The sequence below is a fragment of the Empidonax traillii genome, unplaced genomic scaffold, assembly GCF_003031625.1.
Source record: "Empidonax traillii isolate 1590-97213 ecotype Southwest subspecies unplaced genomic scaffold, ASM303162v1 scaffold331:size1191723, whole genome shotgun sequence".
In the NCBI taxonomy this organism is placed as follows: Eukaryota; Metazoa; Chordata; class Aves; order Passeriformes; family Tyrannidae; genus Empidonax; species Empidonax traillii.
Window position 1 is genome coordinate 711,029 of NW_020955524.1, and position 17,632 is coordinate 728,660.

At 37.9% G+C, this 17,632-nt stretch overlaps 1 protein-coding gene across 3 annotated transcripts in view; it reads right to left on the reverse strand.

The window, feature by feature from the left end:
* FBXW7 (F-box and WD repeat domain containing 7) overlaps positions 1-17,632 on the reverse strand; it is a 181,866-nt gene that overhangs the window by 13,924 nt on the left and 150,310 nt on the right. For all 3 annotated transcript variants that reach the window (XM_027891812.1, XM_027891814.1, XM_027891813.1), the window contains 4 exons: positions 16,642-16,724; positions 13,503-13,644; positions 6,171-6,305; positions 1,681-1,804 (listed from right to left, as the gene is read on the reverse strand). In XM_027891812.1, the coding sequence (XP_027747613.1) occupies positions 1,681-1,804; positions 6,171-6,305; positions 13,503-13,644; positions 16,642-16,724 (484 nt within the window). The remainder of the gene's footprint in view (positions 1-1,680; positions 1,805-6,170; positions 6,306-13,502; positions 13,645-16,641; positions 16,725-17,632) is intronic.

The following is a 17,632-nucleotide window of genomic DNA, read 5'->3' on the forward strand; positions in this document are numbered from 1 at the left end:
GAACCTCGCCCATGGCACTCTTTGTGTGCCAGGGACACTGCCCTGCTTTTCAGCGAGTTATTCTGCATCTGTCCTTGTTGGTTCAGCATAATCATGACCATAATCATGGCTGAAAATGCTCTAGTTCATCATTCCTTGCTGGCAACCTACTAGCTTGGTTTTGGATACCCCTTTCCGAGGCAATGCAGCAGAATATTGCCTTCTACAAATGGGTATTGCCAAAAAGCTCCATAACCACTCATATGCTCATTTTGGAACAGCTCAAGAATTAAACCTTTCAGTGGTTCTCCACTATGGTCACCCATCTTCATTGCCTTTAAGCTGACTGTGACTCCTTGTATTAATTACTTTCTTGATTTGAAAGGTTGAGTGCTTTTGGCATTGTCCTCTCCTGGCTGGAGTTTAAGTACAGCTATGCCCTTTCTGAGTTGACACTTAAGCAGTAGTGCTTTGTTTTAGCCTTGCTACTACAGATACAGCTTTTTTTACAATTCTCTCACCCTGCTCTTTTTTCTATGCAGCTCCTCTCTCCACCGCATCTCATTACTAGCAGGAGTCTTGTCTCTTGCCAATATGTGGATTTCACTCCTCTGCCTTTAGCCCCGTCTCTGGTGTCTCTGCCTGCAAGTCTTGAATTAAAGGTTCCCTCACGTTACTGAGCAGCTCACTGAGGTCAACCAGGCTGCAATACTGGCCTGTTTGTCTGTGCTCTCCTGCCTGGACATATTTGGTCTTACTCATAAGCTCACAAATCTTGGCTCGTTCCCTTCTCAACCTTCTCTTTTTTTTTTCTCATTCTGCCCTCTTAATGCATTTTCACTTAAATTTTTTAAGGGGAGAATCTTTAGAGGAGATTTAAGAGGTTAGAAACCCATTGCAAAAGAAAACAAATTAATTTAGGTGCCTTTACAAAAAGGCAGCTACACTGACATTGCCATGTTTTTTGAAGCCTTTGCATTGAGCTCTCACAAGTCCTTGTCTCCATACAGTCTGGACATGGCCCTGTGTTAGCCATGTGCATGTGCTTTGCCCTCCAGAAACCTTGTTTATAAAATGCTCCTTAAAAATAATAGCTTTGTGCACATTCTTCATGTGCATAAATACATAGCTACTTTCCTGGGAATCTTTTTTTCCCCCCATTCATATTACTGCTGAACCACCTTATCTTCTGGCACGAGCAGGATAATATCCGTGTCACTAAAAGGTTGTGTGTCCCTCTCTAAGCAATCCTGTTAGCACTTCTCTCACTACCACGTGTCACTTCTATGTTATTTTTCCTACAAGTGATGTGAAATTACAGCAGCCCTTCTACTGCCCAAACAGTTTTTCCTCTGTGTCACAAACCACAAGACTATACCATTTTTACATCTCAGCTCTCATTTCCTCTGGTTGTATAATAACCCTTAAAAAAGCAAACCCAATTATTTTCTAAAAACATACAACTGGTATAAATAGGGCATTCAAACCTAAACTCTAGTTTCATTTCTAGCACTCCAAGGATTATTTCTGCTTCCTACTTTCAACAGAGATACAAACCATGTAGCTCAAAGCACAACTAGCACTAAATCTAAAGTCACACGAATTGCCTTCGTAAAACTTTAAGCTTATTATGTAAATGAACTGCACTTTTTATGATAGCAACACTTCGACCATTATATCCATTTTTTTGCTCAGCCTTACCCTCCTCTTTGCATTTTTCTCTCCAGAGAAGATTATCTTCAGCTAGAATTCTCCAGTAACGACATGTCTGGGCTGCCTGCAGAAGGTCCCTGGGTTCCAGGAATGACAGCACATACAGTGCCAGCTGTAAAAAAATAAGAAGAAAATGTATTTTCTGCACTGCTTTTGAAAGGAAAAGTGAAGTAACTCCACATATTATCACACATCAGGGGCTGAAATATAGAAAATTGAAACACTAAATTATTAAACAATCTCAGAAACTTAACAGACTACAGTTTATTCCTGTGGGCATGTGGGAATGAAACAATCATCTTAAGTAACTAAACCCATACAGACCACATCACAAAATGATTCTTTTATTTGCAAGAAAGTAGATGTCAGCTGAAATCATCATTACGCTTTTTTTTTTAAAAAACATAATCCACGTTACTGTGAATCATTAGCAGAATTATTACTGAAGTAATTATGTCTATGTTATTTCAGCTAACAAGTACAACAGACGTTGTTCTGAGACTTGAACTAGAAAGTACAGCACTCACTTTGTGAGCAAATAGGGATGTACGTTGTGATGAATAACATCACCCAGAAAGCCCAAACACAGAAGTAGTAAATATTACGTGCATCTGAGCTCAAAAACCCTCTGCAGCAGTAGGAAATGCAGTCTATGTATCACTCATTTTCTGATGAGAATGCAAACACATTCTCAGGTGGTGTTACAAGGGATTTTACGGACTGGGATGCAGAAGGATCAAAGTATGTAACTTTAGTACAATATGCTACCAAAACCATATGGGAAATCCCAATGAAAATAAACAGAAGATGAACTTTTCCACATGACAAAATTAAAGGTTATTGGGAGAATTCAGAGCTTGGCTGACTGAACTAAGCCTTATTGTGAACACAATAAAGTTCCCCAAAATCTCTACATATATCTTCAGACATACATAAGTCTTAAACGGGCAGAGGCATCTAAAAAACATCCAAGACGCTAGGACAGCTATCATTAAGGGTATGATGACCAAGTACTGCTTTTCTACTTGACAGCAACAACGCATCTCCCTGGAAAATAAGTGTAAGATGCAGGAAAGTCCCTTTCACAGCTAAAAACTCTACCAAAAGAAAAATATTGATAAATGGTGATGCAGAGAACTACTTACATGCTGAAACAGTGGGGTCTTTGTCAGTAACTAATAGGATGCAGAAGCTGTCAAGGAAATCAGATCATCCACTTTTAGTTCTGCTTGCCATATCTTTTTCTGTTTAGGGTTTTGAATTTAATTTTCAGCTGAAGTTATGATATATATAAATAGAACCTGCCCTTCAAAGCAGCACAGACTGAAATTTAGTAAGGAAGTCATAACCATAGGCTATTGACCTCAGCAAATTTTTGACCTTATTTTGTGAGAAACATTTACTTTCAGTAATTTAGACCAGCCAGCAACTGAGCAGGAAATAAAAATTCAGTACGTCAGAACTGTTTGCCTTTTGGTCGCACACACATCTTGTTTGCAAGTCATCACCTGCAGCTCAGAGGGAGCATGTGCAACTCCACATTTGAGGGACCTGTGTCTGAAATTATTCATTAGATCCCACAGGCATCCCAGGCCATACAACTGAAGAATCTTCCTCTGTCCCTACTCAGGGAATCAGCATACAGGATCTGGTGTAAGGCTCTCTGTTACAGGAGCAACAACTGTACCTGTCCTTTTGGACTTCCTATTTTAATTCCTGGCATGTAAAATTATTGAAGAAGTGTTGTTCCCTTACACACATCACATAGTTTTGCATGTAGCAAGACTCAAACATGACACAGACCCTTTCCATTTTTTGCTGGATGATCCTCAACTGACAGCAGAGTTTGTTTAAATGTCACTTGTCCTATTTCTACAGATACAGACACTTGCTAAGATGGTGTTAATTAAACCTGAGAGCCAAATGATTCTAAACCAGGTTACATATGGGTAACATTTATTTTAGACTATATTTATCTAAATAGTCATCAAGGGTCAACACAGCCCACAGCTGACTTTTAGATTAGTAATGCATAAAAGATGGTGTCCCTTTGTCTCAGCTCATGGATCTAATTGTAAGAAAACTTCAGGTAGCAAGGATCTGACCTCTGACTGAACTGGATTTAAGACTACTCTCTGTTGTAGTGTTAATAATACCCAACAGTAAGCAGTCTCTTGCCTTTTTCTTCACTCACACACAGGGAACCAACAAAATTTCTATGGCTGATTTCAGCAACACTCCTCATATGTTGGTTTCTAGACCTGATTTTCACAAATAAATAATCTGAATAATTATTTCTAAAGTCTCAGCAAGAAAACAGGAGTGTTTATTTCAGATTAATTGTTTGACTGCATCTTTCCTTAGGAGGAAAGCAAATATTTTCTTGGTTATTTGGCTATTATGTTACTGTCTTTGCATTGCAGAAAACGGTTTTGAAGCAAAGCCCTCCCGTCCACATCATCTCCTTGTTCTGGTTCAGTAATAAAATCACTGCCTTGCATCCCACAGCACTGGAGATAACTACAGATGTTAACGCGGAGCGACAACTCAAGGGAGCGTGTTCTCTTTGGTAGGGAAGCCTGCTCACAGAATTACTGACCCTAACAACTTGTTCGTGCCCCCACAGCTCAGCGCGTCACCCCCCACTGCAGCCAGCATTAAATAGCTGAGGACAGCACCGCTTAGGAGATCTGGGTGAAGGAAAAGGAGAGGAGATGGTGGAGTCAGCTCGACAGTTTTTTTTAACCCGGTTGATTTTGGTGACAGTGACTCGGGGTTAGGAAGCAAAAATTATTTAAGCCAACTTCACTGGTGAAGTCAGCCCATCATGAAGCACTTACGATATTCTGGTTTCAAGAGGCAAGAAACCCACTAAAAATAAACAAATTACACATGATTAGTTTCCAATGGAATCAAGAAAACTAAGTGAGAAAGAAAATTTTACTGCTAAATAGTGTATCTTTTCTGTGAAGGAATTGTGAAAACTGAAATAATAACATGATCTTTAGTTACAGTGTAACTAGACCACCAGTTGTAATTGAATTAGTATTGCCACAAAATCATGCAAAGAGAACTGATTTGCGAGTTCCTGTTATCCCTAGAAATTGCAAAGTATCTTCTATCTCCTCAAAATACAAAGTCTTGCTGTCTTTCTTGGCCTCTGAACTAAGGCTGCTTTGGGTAGCTTCTTAGAAACATGGCAACCTTGCAGAGGTGCTACTGAGCTCTTCTCCTGCCCCAGTGTCCTTTCCATTCCTGAAGAAGGCTGCTGCAGAAAGGGCTTCTGTAAATACTAATCTCATGTCCTGTGTACTGAGTTAATACTCATTGCATAAATTGATTCCAACCCTTACAAATGCCAGCCAGCAAGGGAAGGCTGTGACACTTCCTGACATGTGAAGATATGACAGTGTATAAACAGAAATAAGGGTCTTGTACATCTGAGTTTTCAAAAATAGGATATACACCAGAAAAGAATGTCAAGAAACAGAGATATGAAACAGTCTTCAGGTAATAAGACCGTGTCAAACACATAAACCAAATACTAGCACCAGAATATCTTAAAAGAACTTGTTTTGTATAGTTTTAGTAACCAAGACTTATGAAGACTTAAGCCCTCATGAAAATTTTCATTTAGAAAACTCAACATATGGTAGATCTGGCAAAAGAAAATAAAACTTCCTCCCCTCTCCAAATAACAAACATTTCCAAGTCCCTAAAATCAATCAAGGTCAGAAGTATCATTTCTAAATTAACTAAAATACATTTATTTAATAACTGCAGCAAACTGAGTTTATCCTCTTTCATATCCACCCTCATGTTCTAGTTGTGAGGACATCACGAATTACTCTTCTGTGGGCAGCATTTAGTTGCACACTCTGAAATCTAAATCTTACTTTCTCTTTAACCTGATACAACATGATCTCATTTGCAGTAAAGGATTTACTGTAACATGTCTGCTTAATTACAGTTTGTCTTGATCCTTAGCAAGAAGTGCTTTTCTGGTTTTACTTTTGGTTTATTTGGTAGAGATATTAGGGCTCCACTTGTTCAAAATAAATTCAAAGATAACATTAAAAAAACACCCCACCACTAAAAGGATTAAAAAATAGTGCTTACACTTGCAGAATAACCTGCAGAGAGGTCTTACATCCAGAGGAAATTTTTGTGTGTGTTGCCCTAACAGAATTAGTTCTCAAAAAAAGAGAAAAGCCAAATTGGCCCAATTAAGATACAGAGATATTTTTAAAGCTACTGGGATTTTGTTTAAAGGGCTCATCTGTATTTCCAGGTATCTAAAGGATTATCATGAGATAGAAGTACAGTAATCTGAAATTACAGTAGCCATGTTATGGCAGTGTACCAAATTGTGACCCTCTAACATCAGTTTAAATCACCAAGCTGGCAAAATTAGCATTAAGTTTTTAAAGATGGCAGCCAGTGCACTGCATAATCCAGTATTAACCTTTATTTCTCACCTCTTTTGGGAGCAAGGAAATGAAGTCTCTTTGAAACTGGGGCTCTATCACTTGCATCATGTGTTTTACTTGTGTTGGTTCACAACTATCAATGAGTTCATCTAAAGCAAGTAACTTCTCTGGTCCGCTCCAGCTCTGCAAGGAAAAAAGAAACAGTAAGCTTAGTTTTACACACTAGTTTGGTTTATATCAGTAAGTGCCACTGCTTTGCCAATAAGGCAAATTAAGTTTGCTCATCGACCTATATTCAAGCATATAAAAAGCCAAGAGATAAATGCTCATGCTAATGACACAAAAATGAGGAGTTAATCAACACAAAATATTCAGAATTACTACACTGATTCATAAGCTAAGAAAGGATTTGTTATATGCACACATACAGATTGGCAATTAAAGAGATAATAATATTTAGTAATAATAATTAAATTAATTAAGCTTCTTTTGAAATTGATGAAATCTACACACACGTTACAGAGAACGAAGGGGTTGCAACAGAATGCGTTCCCTCTCTGTCTTTCTCCATTGTGCATTCAACTGAGATGGTAACTTCTAACCTTCACATTTTATGTGGTAGACCCAAATCTTGAAATGAGAGGAAAGGAAAATAAAAAACTTTCTCTAAAAGTACATTTGCTTACTGCCTTGCTTATTACTACTGTGTGTCCCTAAGCGACAATGTTGTAATTTCAGAATCCTGGCTATATACCAACACATATTTTCTAAGTATCAATTTACACTTGAATAAACAGGGAATTTTGATTGGTAATTTTCTTACTTCACATTTTTACTAATGGGCACCATAAAGTTTGAAGATTTTAATAAGGCACTCAATTGAGAGCATACAGATTAGGAGCATCATTTGTATAAAAAAAATTAATAACTTAATATACTGCACATCCAAAAAAACATGTCTTAAACTCATCTGTGCTCATCAAAGAGTTTTGATTTGTTATGTGAAAACAATTTAAAGAAAATATTATTTCTACAGGAAAAACCAACAACTACTGCTAACTAATTTAGTAACAGAATTAGAGCACGAATAAAGCCTTAGAGAGAAAATGAGACACCACAGTTTTTGAGAGCAGATTCACATTCATAATCTCGAATGTCTTCTAGAGTGACACTTACAAGTAAATTAGCACATACAAATGATATTACAGTTACGGTAAGAGGCTAACTGAAATTAAAAAAAAAAAAAAAAAAAAGGCAAGATACCTTACAATTAAGATTTCTGTATTAATCTGCCATGTATCTCAGGACCATTATTACTCATGCTCTAAATTTCTGTTCTCTGGATTTGACTCTGACAATTCAGTCCGGTCTCCGCAATACTACAATGTTTGTATACTGTGCAGTTTCTGCAGAACAATGAGGCAAGTGAAGAGGAAGGTGGAATTTCTGAAAGCGAATGCAAAGCAGATAAATACCCAGCTTTACTCGATGCAGAAAGATCATCACGTTGCATCATTTCTCCCTAATTAAAATGTCAAAATACTTGAAATTTCAATAAAAGCATCATTTACTTAAACGATGACCCAGGGGACTTTCAGGTGACCCCATTCCATTAGGGAGTAGAGGTGGCTTCAAGCAAGCCCCTGCCAGGGCCGCTGTGAGAGCAGCCCACGTGCTGCAGCTCGCTCACCCCAGTTCCACGCTCTCACTCTACAGCAAGCGCGTGGCTTACACTGGACAGCCTACCCTACTGGAGGAGGGGAAGAAAGTTCCTGACCTGAGCCTTTCCATGCACTGTAGGCAATTGGTAAAATAGATTAAGCTGGCAAAAAAAATATTCCCCATCCACCTGTGTGTATGTAGAGCATCACCACGGGAGATGAGGATTTCTGTGTCTCATATCCAATACCTCAGAATATTAAAAAGAAACAAAAAGGTCTCAGCTGAAGTTGCAGCAGTGCTGTTGTAAACACCTTTTTTTTATAAATTTCTTTCAGTAGAAACATTTGCATCACATAGCAGTTCTCCATAAATCATGCACTGAAGAACTGTTTATCTCACCAACTTTCCAACTGCTGTTTGTTTCATTAACCCAAAGCTTAGCTGGCGTTAGGTACAAACGTTTGCAGTCTTTAATCTCATCTGTCAGCTGTGTTTGAATTTCAGAGAATTAAAAAGAGGGAAAGTAATACCTGTGCTACTTCCTTATAATCTAAATTTCCAAGGTCAGTCTACTTTTAATCTATAAGCAGCTACATTTACTAAATTAGAACTACTCCACCTGAGGAGCATTGTTTGCTGCAGTGGCAAATGTTGCTAGCAGTTACCAACAGGTTATTGATTAATAATGTCACTGCACGCTATCTTAATCAGTAACTCCCTTACACTTACTTGGTTTTTAAAACATAATACAGATCTGAAAAGAAAAGAGAAAAGATTCAAGAATGGGAAAGAGAGTTAATGACTAAAAGCAGCACTCTTTTATCTGTCCATTCCTCATCAGGGGATGGGTACAGGCAGCCTCTTAAGGCTCTTAAAGCAATCAGCTGCTACAAAATGTTGTCTGTAGGACACTGTCCCCTTAGTCTTTCACTTGAGCAAACAAACCTCCAGTTACACCTGGTAAAGGGTCTCTGAAGGAAGTGTCTGATATGGAAAATTGGGATGAAGCCTTGCCAGATGAACACAACTGTCTGTGTCAACAAAGGCAAGACTAGTAAACTCTGTTTCCGTGCCCCGTAGCTTAATCCATTTGCAAAAAAAATGCATGTAGTTCATTAGGTGGAGAGGGTAAGGAGTAAGTTTGTGGCTTTGATAAGAAACAACAGGGAACAAATGTTGCAGAAGAGAAAGAAAAAGTAAATGCTTGCCAAATAGCTTGCAAAGTTTCAAACGTTGTAGATGACTGGAGACTTCTGAGCCATGTGGTGTAGTGTCCAGATACCCTGGATTTCTACCAAGCAATTCCCTTTCAAATTGAAGATCCTTATAAAGAATATACTTTATCTTTAAAAAGCTTTAGCTTAATTGGCTTTCCTTGTCTTCATAACTTGAATTTAATTTTAATGTAAAATTAAAATAAAGCTTTTATTACGGGCAGGGACCTCCCTAGAATAGGTAACTCCAGGATTCATTCACATAATCATTGAGAATCCAGCAAGGCCTACTGATCCTGTCCTTTGAGTGACTTCCGATTCCTAAACAAACACACATCCTCTTTCTTCCCATTTTTTTCAGAAAGGTGTTGATTTGTGAGCCAAGGTCCTTTGGCTGGTTCATACCATTTCCTCACTCAGCATTGCAGCTGATGCAACCATGGCACTACCTACCTGAAAACTATCCCTTCTTTCCCCTCTTTGTTATTGTGTGTAAATGTCTTCCCTTTCTTATAATCAATATAAACAACGTCTTTGCTGTTCTACAACTTCCACCTCATCTGTCCTGTCTGACCTGCCACCTTTCTTTTTATCATCATTTGTTTCTGCACCCCTACTCTTCCATGGTCTATGCTTTTCTGTCACTCAGACCTCATCTTCTGCCTTCAATTTGTACAATTACAGTTTGTAGCAATTATATCCTTTTGCTATAATAGTTACATTAAGGACAAACTATTTTCAAGGCTTTAACTTCAGGGTGCTGTTCTCCATTACTAAGTTCTGTTAACAGAGGTCTGTCATGATGAAGACTTGCAGGAAGGGTTCTTCTTGGAGCCTGCTTCTGTACAATTCTGGGATCAGTTTTCAAGAACCCCGCCATCCCCCACCTCAAAGGTATCTCAATCTGGATAAAAATAGCACATAAGCACTGAAAGGAACACCATCTACATTAGCAAGCAGTTAGTCACACCAGGAAGGATTCAGGAGCAGCTGGTGCTGAAGCCCCCACATTAACCCATATCAGAGTCCCAATATCCAGTCTGGTCCCCTAGGATGAACATTTGCGGTACATGTGATGGACCCTGTCCAGAGGAGCCGTGACAGGTTCATACCCTACATCCCTGTTAGGGGTTTGATAACATAGGAGTTCCTTCTGAAATCAGTCGAGTTGGTAGGTAACAAAACTGCCATGAGAGCCAAACCAATAAAAAATAAGCCAGGATGGTCAGGAGACCTGCTGTAAGTCTGCATTATTCCTCTGAAACAAACTGGTAACAGTGCTACAGCCAAGAGGGGTCTGTAGTTGTAGTGCAGATCTCTCCCAACAGGTGTGTAGGAAAGAAACACCAAACCCTTGACCTAGTCTCACCACAAGACACAGAGCAGAAAATGCTGCAATGCTGGTTATGATACAATCTTCACCACCTGCTTCACATAAGAGGTGGACTATTCAGTGGTACATTTTTTCATTCCCAAGTGTCTTTGGAAGAATAAGAAGTAGAGAATGGTAAGTAATTTGAATTTAGGTGGCTTAGCCAACTATTTATGTAAAAAAAAGGAACAGGGCTTTTGCCAGTCAAAAATGGCAAAAGCATTTTGGACATTATCTAAACTGCTGTGAAAAAAACCGCTTCCAGTTTTAGGTAAAATAATTGCATCACTTGTTATTCGAAGTGATTGCCTATATTACTGTGTATGGAACAACTTTTCAACATCAATATTCCATGAAAATGCAATTTTTTTACACCCTAAGTATGTGAAGTAGGAAGAATGATGAGAGAATGAGAGAGCTTAGTAATTCTTAAAGCAATACCATCTCTGACTGAACTTAGCATCCAGTTGATTTCCTCATAGTAAGCAATTTGGTGACCTGAAAATAAAACTTCTTTGTAAAAATACACTTGGGCACCGAGTTTTAAAAACTCCCACAGTGGATTTAAAGACCTGAAGCCAAAAGCCACTGCAAACCAGAAAAAACAAATGGGCCTTTAAGAAATTAAATGGTTTGGATCTATTAAAATGTTGTGGGTTTTTTTTTCCTTCTAGACTTCATAAAAATCAATATCCAGCTTTATTTTTAAAGGGTAAGTGCAACTACACAACTGTTTCTCCCTTCTGCATTACTTTGTTACTTTCAAAATAAAAGGCTTAGATCAACTAGAAAACATAACAGCAGGAAGAACATATAAAAAATAAATTAAAAAATTATAGGCCATCTTAAGTTTTCTTAATATTTGCAGAGTAGTCTTGTTTAATCTGAAAAGATAACATAGGAGAAGGACTGAAGGCTAACTACAAGTGAGAGTCCTCAAAATAACTGATAATCACTGGTCACTGACAGCTGCTATGTCAAAGAACAGTTCTACCTTGAAAGAGTACATATGTCCACCTAACATGCCCCTGGAAATTTATCTTTTAAATCAATTGGAAATAATATTTAAATATAAAATATGAGTGCTATTAAGCAAGCCTGGCGAGTATACAGTACATGAAGAAAGCTCTCTCATTTCTGTTTCTCTACAGGAAAAACTCTGTACTGCAAGAATGATGCTGCATATGCCATTTAATCCTGCCCTTTGGGCAGAGCTAGCTTCCTTATGAATGTGCTTTTATCATTTGGCTATTTAAGACTTGCCCCTTTCATGAAACTCATGTGAAAAATAAGCACATAGAAAATGAGGAGGCAAGCAGATGTAACACTAAGATAGAGCTACGTGACTTAGAAAGCTTCTGATTCTAAAATAAGAGGCTCCCTTTTGTGACTACAATAAAAACCTATCAGTGACAAGATGTGATCAATAAGTGGTACTCAATGATCTCCAGTTAGGAGAGACCCCTCTCCTCGCCCCTATTTCAATAGCATAAATCAGTATTTAGGCATTTAGTGTTACAACTAAGTATTTTGAAAAGTTGAAGTATCTAATTATATACTTAGCAAAGCATGTTTTCTACATTACAAACTGTATGTTTGTCTACATAGACAAAATTTTCATGGGCTTACAGACTACTTTTCCTTATCCTGACGAAACAGTTGATAGCATTGCTTTTCCAGTCTGCACCACTGTCTCAAACATTCCAGCCTTTCAGAATCTTTTTTTTAAAAATAAGTAACTATCAATAACTATGAATCTTACGTGAAAATACATGTTGTACATTGTTGATAACAAAATAGCTTTTGTTAGCACCAGCGTTTTAACATTACAAAACGTTAAATACAATGTAGTATTACATTACCATAAATACAAAGTACCATTCAAATATGATTCTCAGGGGTTAAAAAGACATATTTCTATGAACAGTCTCAAAAAAGATACACCATAGTAATTAAAGGTGAATATTTTTAAGAAACTGAATGATGTGTACAAGAATCCTAATTTCAAACTTCCACTGGTTTAAGTAGATCATAAATGCATAAAAATAAAGAGGAAAGGAGTTCTACATTATTATTTTAATGTTCAGAACTGACAGTGATTGAGATCAATGGTATTATGTGGCAGCATGAATCAAGCCAAAAGCAGGCTTCTGCCTGCAAAATTGTATGCTAGTTACTGTGTATTTCTCTTCTATTTTTGCCTGTTACAGTAATTGAAACAATGCCTGTATTTGTTACTTACTCCTTTTGAAAATGTTTTTAAAAGTAACAGTTTTTTAATCAAGATAGGAAGACATATTATTTCCATTTTTCAAACCCATGACTGGGACTCATGCCTGCTTCTTAAAAATACAGAGCAAAATGTACAGTAGAGATCTCCACAATACAGTTGAGGAACAGAGGCAGAGGCCTGCCCCAAACTGTGTTTGTATTAACACACACAGAATTGGCTTAGGTGCTCCCAGACAAGTGTCCAGGCAGATTTTAGTTTTGACCTGAGCAAGTGGTCCATAGCACTGTCCTTCATATCTCTTCTTTTGTCAGGTAAAGTTATTTTTTTAGGTGCTGTTGAAGGCGGTTGAAAAGATACAAAAAACCTTTTCCCTTCCTCCCTTTGAATGTGTGTGCATGTACTGGCTGACACGTTCAGTACACAAAGATCAGTAAAAATACACATTGAGTTTCCTTTTAATCTATTTTTGATAAACTTTTCTTTCTATTCTTAGAAGACACCAGACTTATGACAAATCTAGTGCTATACATGCACTGAAGCAAACCATGCACTAAAGCTTACTAGTCTCGAGTGAAAACGTCTCAAGTTAGCTTGAGGCCATGAACGTAGCCATTACATGTTGGCAGATTTGGCAGAAAATATGAAAGCACTAAACAGGAAGGGTTATTTTATTAAGAAACCAGCAAAAGCCATTATTTCCTATCAAAATCTACAGTAACTTGCTGAAACAGGGAACAACAATTCCCTAAAGTTGACACCCATTTGTTTCTGCAACAGAACACAAAATCAATGGCAGAGGCATTCTGGACGTATAAGGACTGACTCTGCTGAAGCAATCTCCCGCTTAAACCACGGGGGTGAGATGCTTCAGATGTTCATTTCTCTAAAGCACTGGTTACCTGAAACATTTTCAGCCATTCCTGAAGGCCTGATGGTGGCTGCACAGATGTAATGCGGCGGCGCTGCTGTCCCTGGCCATTGGCTGCCCTCAGGTCCCCAAAAGTAGTAGGTGTGGCGGAACATGGCACCAGCCCCGTAGTACTACGACACAAATAAAAAGTGACAGTCATACATCAAACATTAAGGAAAACTCAGAAGTCTATTGCAGAACAACAACAACAAAAAAATCTAGTACATAATTTGCAACTATTAAACTCTTCAGCTTCGTGGAAAAGTAGTAACATGAAAAATTGTGCTGCTGGTCACTCAAGAGGTCAGTCCCTCACTTGGACAAATCTGCCTGCTTCTACCACTGCAGTGCTAACCCTCCAGCTTGGGGAGAAATGGGGATCACCTTTCAAGGCTGCAAAATTACCACTCCATTAACTGGCCAGCAGGTTGCCTATAAAAATTCAGGTTTATATATTCCTTTCCTTGCCAGGGTACTTTCTTTCCTTCTGGGCTCCACTGGTGCCTTCTGACTAGGGATGTAGGAAGCCAGAACTCAGAGTCTCACCTATATGTGAAATGTACTAGTGTTGCTTCATCCTCAAACAGAAAATAAAAAAAAAAGTATCTATTTTTAGTTCTTAATATATTTTGTTGACAAAGAGCTAATAATATCAAGCAGTTCTAGTGGCTTAGTGGTCTAGAACTGGGCTTTGAAATACTCTATACAGTCTTTTGAAGTTTGCGTGTTGATGGAATGACAGAGGAATTAAAGGGGTAGGGGGTGAGGTGAAAAGGAAAAAGAAGTCAAAAGTGCTTTCTGAATTAGTTTGATTTTTTTCACTCTGACATGTTAAAAACCAGCTCATTCATATGGGATGGAGCTTTTAAAAGAGCTGGGATCAAGCTGCTATTGTGGGAATGTAAAGAAATACAGCTGACTGTGTTTTCTGGTTTGGGGGTTTTTTTAGGGTTTGGGGGTTTTTGTGGGTTTTTGGTTTTTCTTTTACATAATGTAAAGTACTTTGTTCACAGAATACCAAAGTTGTATTCCCTAGCAGGAAATACAGAACCCTGGTAGTATTTGCATAAGTATGAAAATTTTAAATACAGTGTAAGACTCTGAAAAACCCTTTGCTTTTGTGTAGGATAAATCCACCTTTTTTGTAGATATGAGCTTATAGGTTTTACTGATTTTTCAGTGGCTACAGGAATAGCTTTAAATGATGCAAGGCAAGTTCATTTTAATATTTACCTCATTATGCTCTACAAATATTTCACTCTACTCTTCCCTGTTCTGAAGGACAATCATAGCATGTCCTAACATTTACACCCAAACTGCTCAAGAAAAGTAAAGATTGGTTTGAGCAGGCTTATTTTTAGCTGTTCATTTTGCTGAGTAATAACAGAAACAGAAGCTGGCATAAAAATACTGTTTCAGAGATACTCTTAATGGCATTTGTTTACTTGCTCTACCTGTTATATGCAAACAAAGTTCATTGGGACTGTTCAGTTTTAAAGAGTGCCTGATCCTAGGGGAAATGGAAACAAGCAGGCACAAGAACTGCATCATTTGCTTAAATATTATTTAGATAAAATCAAATAATTAGGAGAGAGAGGATAGGATGTTATTTAGGGATTCTTGTATGCCAATAATGACTCAAAATCCAAGGAACATCAGTTAAAAGTATTTTTAAAATAAAATGTGGTATCACAGCCTATTCATTCTCATCACTTGCACAGAGATCCAGCACAAGGCCTAGCATTCAAGGTCCAAAGTAAGGCACTTGAAATTAGTTTTTATTGGATCTGAGCAATACGTAGCCTTGAGCTTGCCCCAGTAAAACAGTTATGCTTTACTTTCATCTGCTGTAAACTGGTTTTCAGTCAAAAACAGTTATACAAAACAGAAAGCCTCTAAAAGCCTCTTTCCTTTGACCTGAGTTTGCATCACAAGACACTTGTTCATGCTTTATTTTTCCCAAAACATTCCCCTGAAACAATCAGCCAGGTTTCTGTGGAAGCTGGACAAGTCCAGCTCCTCTGAATTTGACACACACACACTTGACAAAGTAGTGTAGTTGCTTTGTTGTTGAACTGTTTACTCTTCCGGGAGTGTAGTGAATGGCATGTCCCCTGAAGAAATGGCAGCCAACAAGGGAGTTCTTCCATTAGACCAACTTAGAAACTGGGAGAAGATACCACCTTGAGACTCGGGGGGATGTGGAAGCTGCAACACGTGCCTCTCAGTAAAAACACATCGCCTCCTTTAATCTACTGCAGCATTTACACATCTGCAAAGCAGTCCTGTGACTTGTTGCCTAACTTATCACTCATCACCTGATAAGCCTCTTAAAGGAAGAGAAATAAAATATAAATTACTTTTGAAAAAGCCATCAGTGACTGAACACTATTATACCATGTTCAAAAGAAGCACTATTTCCAGACAGCCTTGGGAGGCAAGCACAATGCTTTTGGGAGGGACGATGCTTATTATGGGGAAAAAAATGTAAAACAGTGTAAATTCAAACAGGATGGGAAACAGTGTGACATTCAAGCACACTTATTATGTCCACCACTCCTGCTCATGGTTAGGAGTGCTTTACCCCACAAAGCCCCTGACTGGAACAGCAGCAGGTATTTGTGAGATCTGGTACCCTTCAGGAGTAGCAAGGAAGCAGACTAGAACCCGTAAGTGGATAACAAGTACGCATGTGTTCCTCTAAGATCAGATGGTCTGCTCTGCCTACATAAATTTCCATTCTCTCATTCTTGTTACCATAGCAAAGTGATACATTTGATCTCAGTTTGTAAGAGTCTTGGGGTTTATCATTATGTCCCTTTTTAAAACTCTGATTGATTTCATTACCAGGAATGCTTCACCCCTCAAAAAGTCTCTAAGTAAATGGGCATGCTATATTTAGAACGAAACACAAACCTCAACCAAAGAAATGTAAGTCTGGCTACTTCATTAAAACTCATCTTCAGTTCACATAATTTAAATTAGCAAAGCAATATACAAATGCTGATACCACCTCTTCTTTGCTTTACAGTGCTTTAAGAGGAGTTTAATTAATCAGGCTCAGCAATTGGAAAGACAGGATATATGCAGGAATCAGGATCCAGTGATCTGTTATTGCATTTAATTACCTTGTGTATTCTGAGACTTTGCAGGGTTTCTTTCCCAGAGAGAAAGAACGGACCTCGGAGCCATGGTCCAACTTTCTCTTCATCTGCAAGGTGAGGGAAAAAGAGTAACAACACGGATTTAGTTACATGACCAGCCTTACTTATGTGTACTTCCGTAAAATTTATACATTTTTACCTTCTACTTTAATATACTTTAATTTAATGTCAGATTTCAACAAAGTTGACGCTCACAAAATGATTTAAAGCAGCATTTTAGTTTCTAGATTCAACAATATTTGATATACGTTTTATAGGGTGCATGTATATATTATTGCTATTTAATAGGGTCCAAAATCTACTGTAATTACATTCTTTTAATTTCCAAATTTTAAATGTGAAAAAGTGTGCAGAACTGTGTTAGTTTATTTACTAAACTGTTCCCTGACTATTCTCCTGGGAGAGGAGCAAAAGAACTAAACCAAAGCCCTTGATTCCTTGTGTTCAGGTTCATTGCTAAGTCTCTTATGGAAGTGGTTAAATTTTAGGAAGCCTGTCTGCACTATAAACCATATTTATATTAGGGCTTGAAAAAAAAAAAAAAAAACAACCCAAAAAACCAAATTACTTTCTCTTTTCTTTTGTCTATCCTTTTATTTTAAAGTTGTACATTGAAAACATTTATAAAACTGCATTAAAACTGACTGACAGATTAACCAGTATTTTTCCAAGAAGGGTAAGGATGAAAAACGCTACACCCCAGTCTTGAATGTCACCCGCAATTAGATATGATCAAAACCAAATAATGAGCAGGGCAGCTGCTAAAAGGGGAAGCCAGACTGCAAAAATTACCAAAGAGATGGAAACCAGTGAAAGCCATATTTATTCAGGCAGACAAATAAAGATTACTTTCTACATATTTGGATAATCTTTAACCACAGGCTTTTGGACCCAATGAGATACACATATGCCAAATGCAACTTCTGAGATTTTGTTGGTTTTCTTTTTCTTTCTT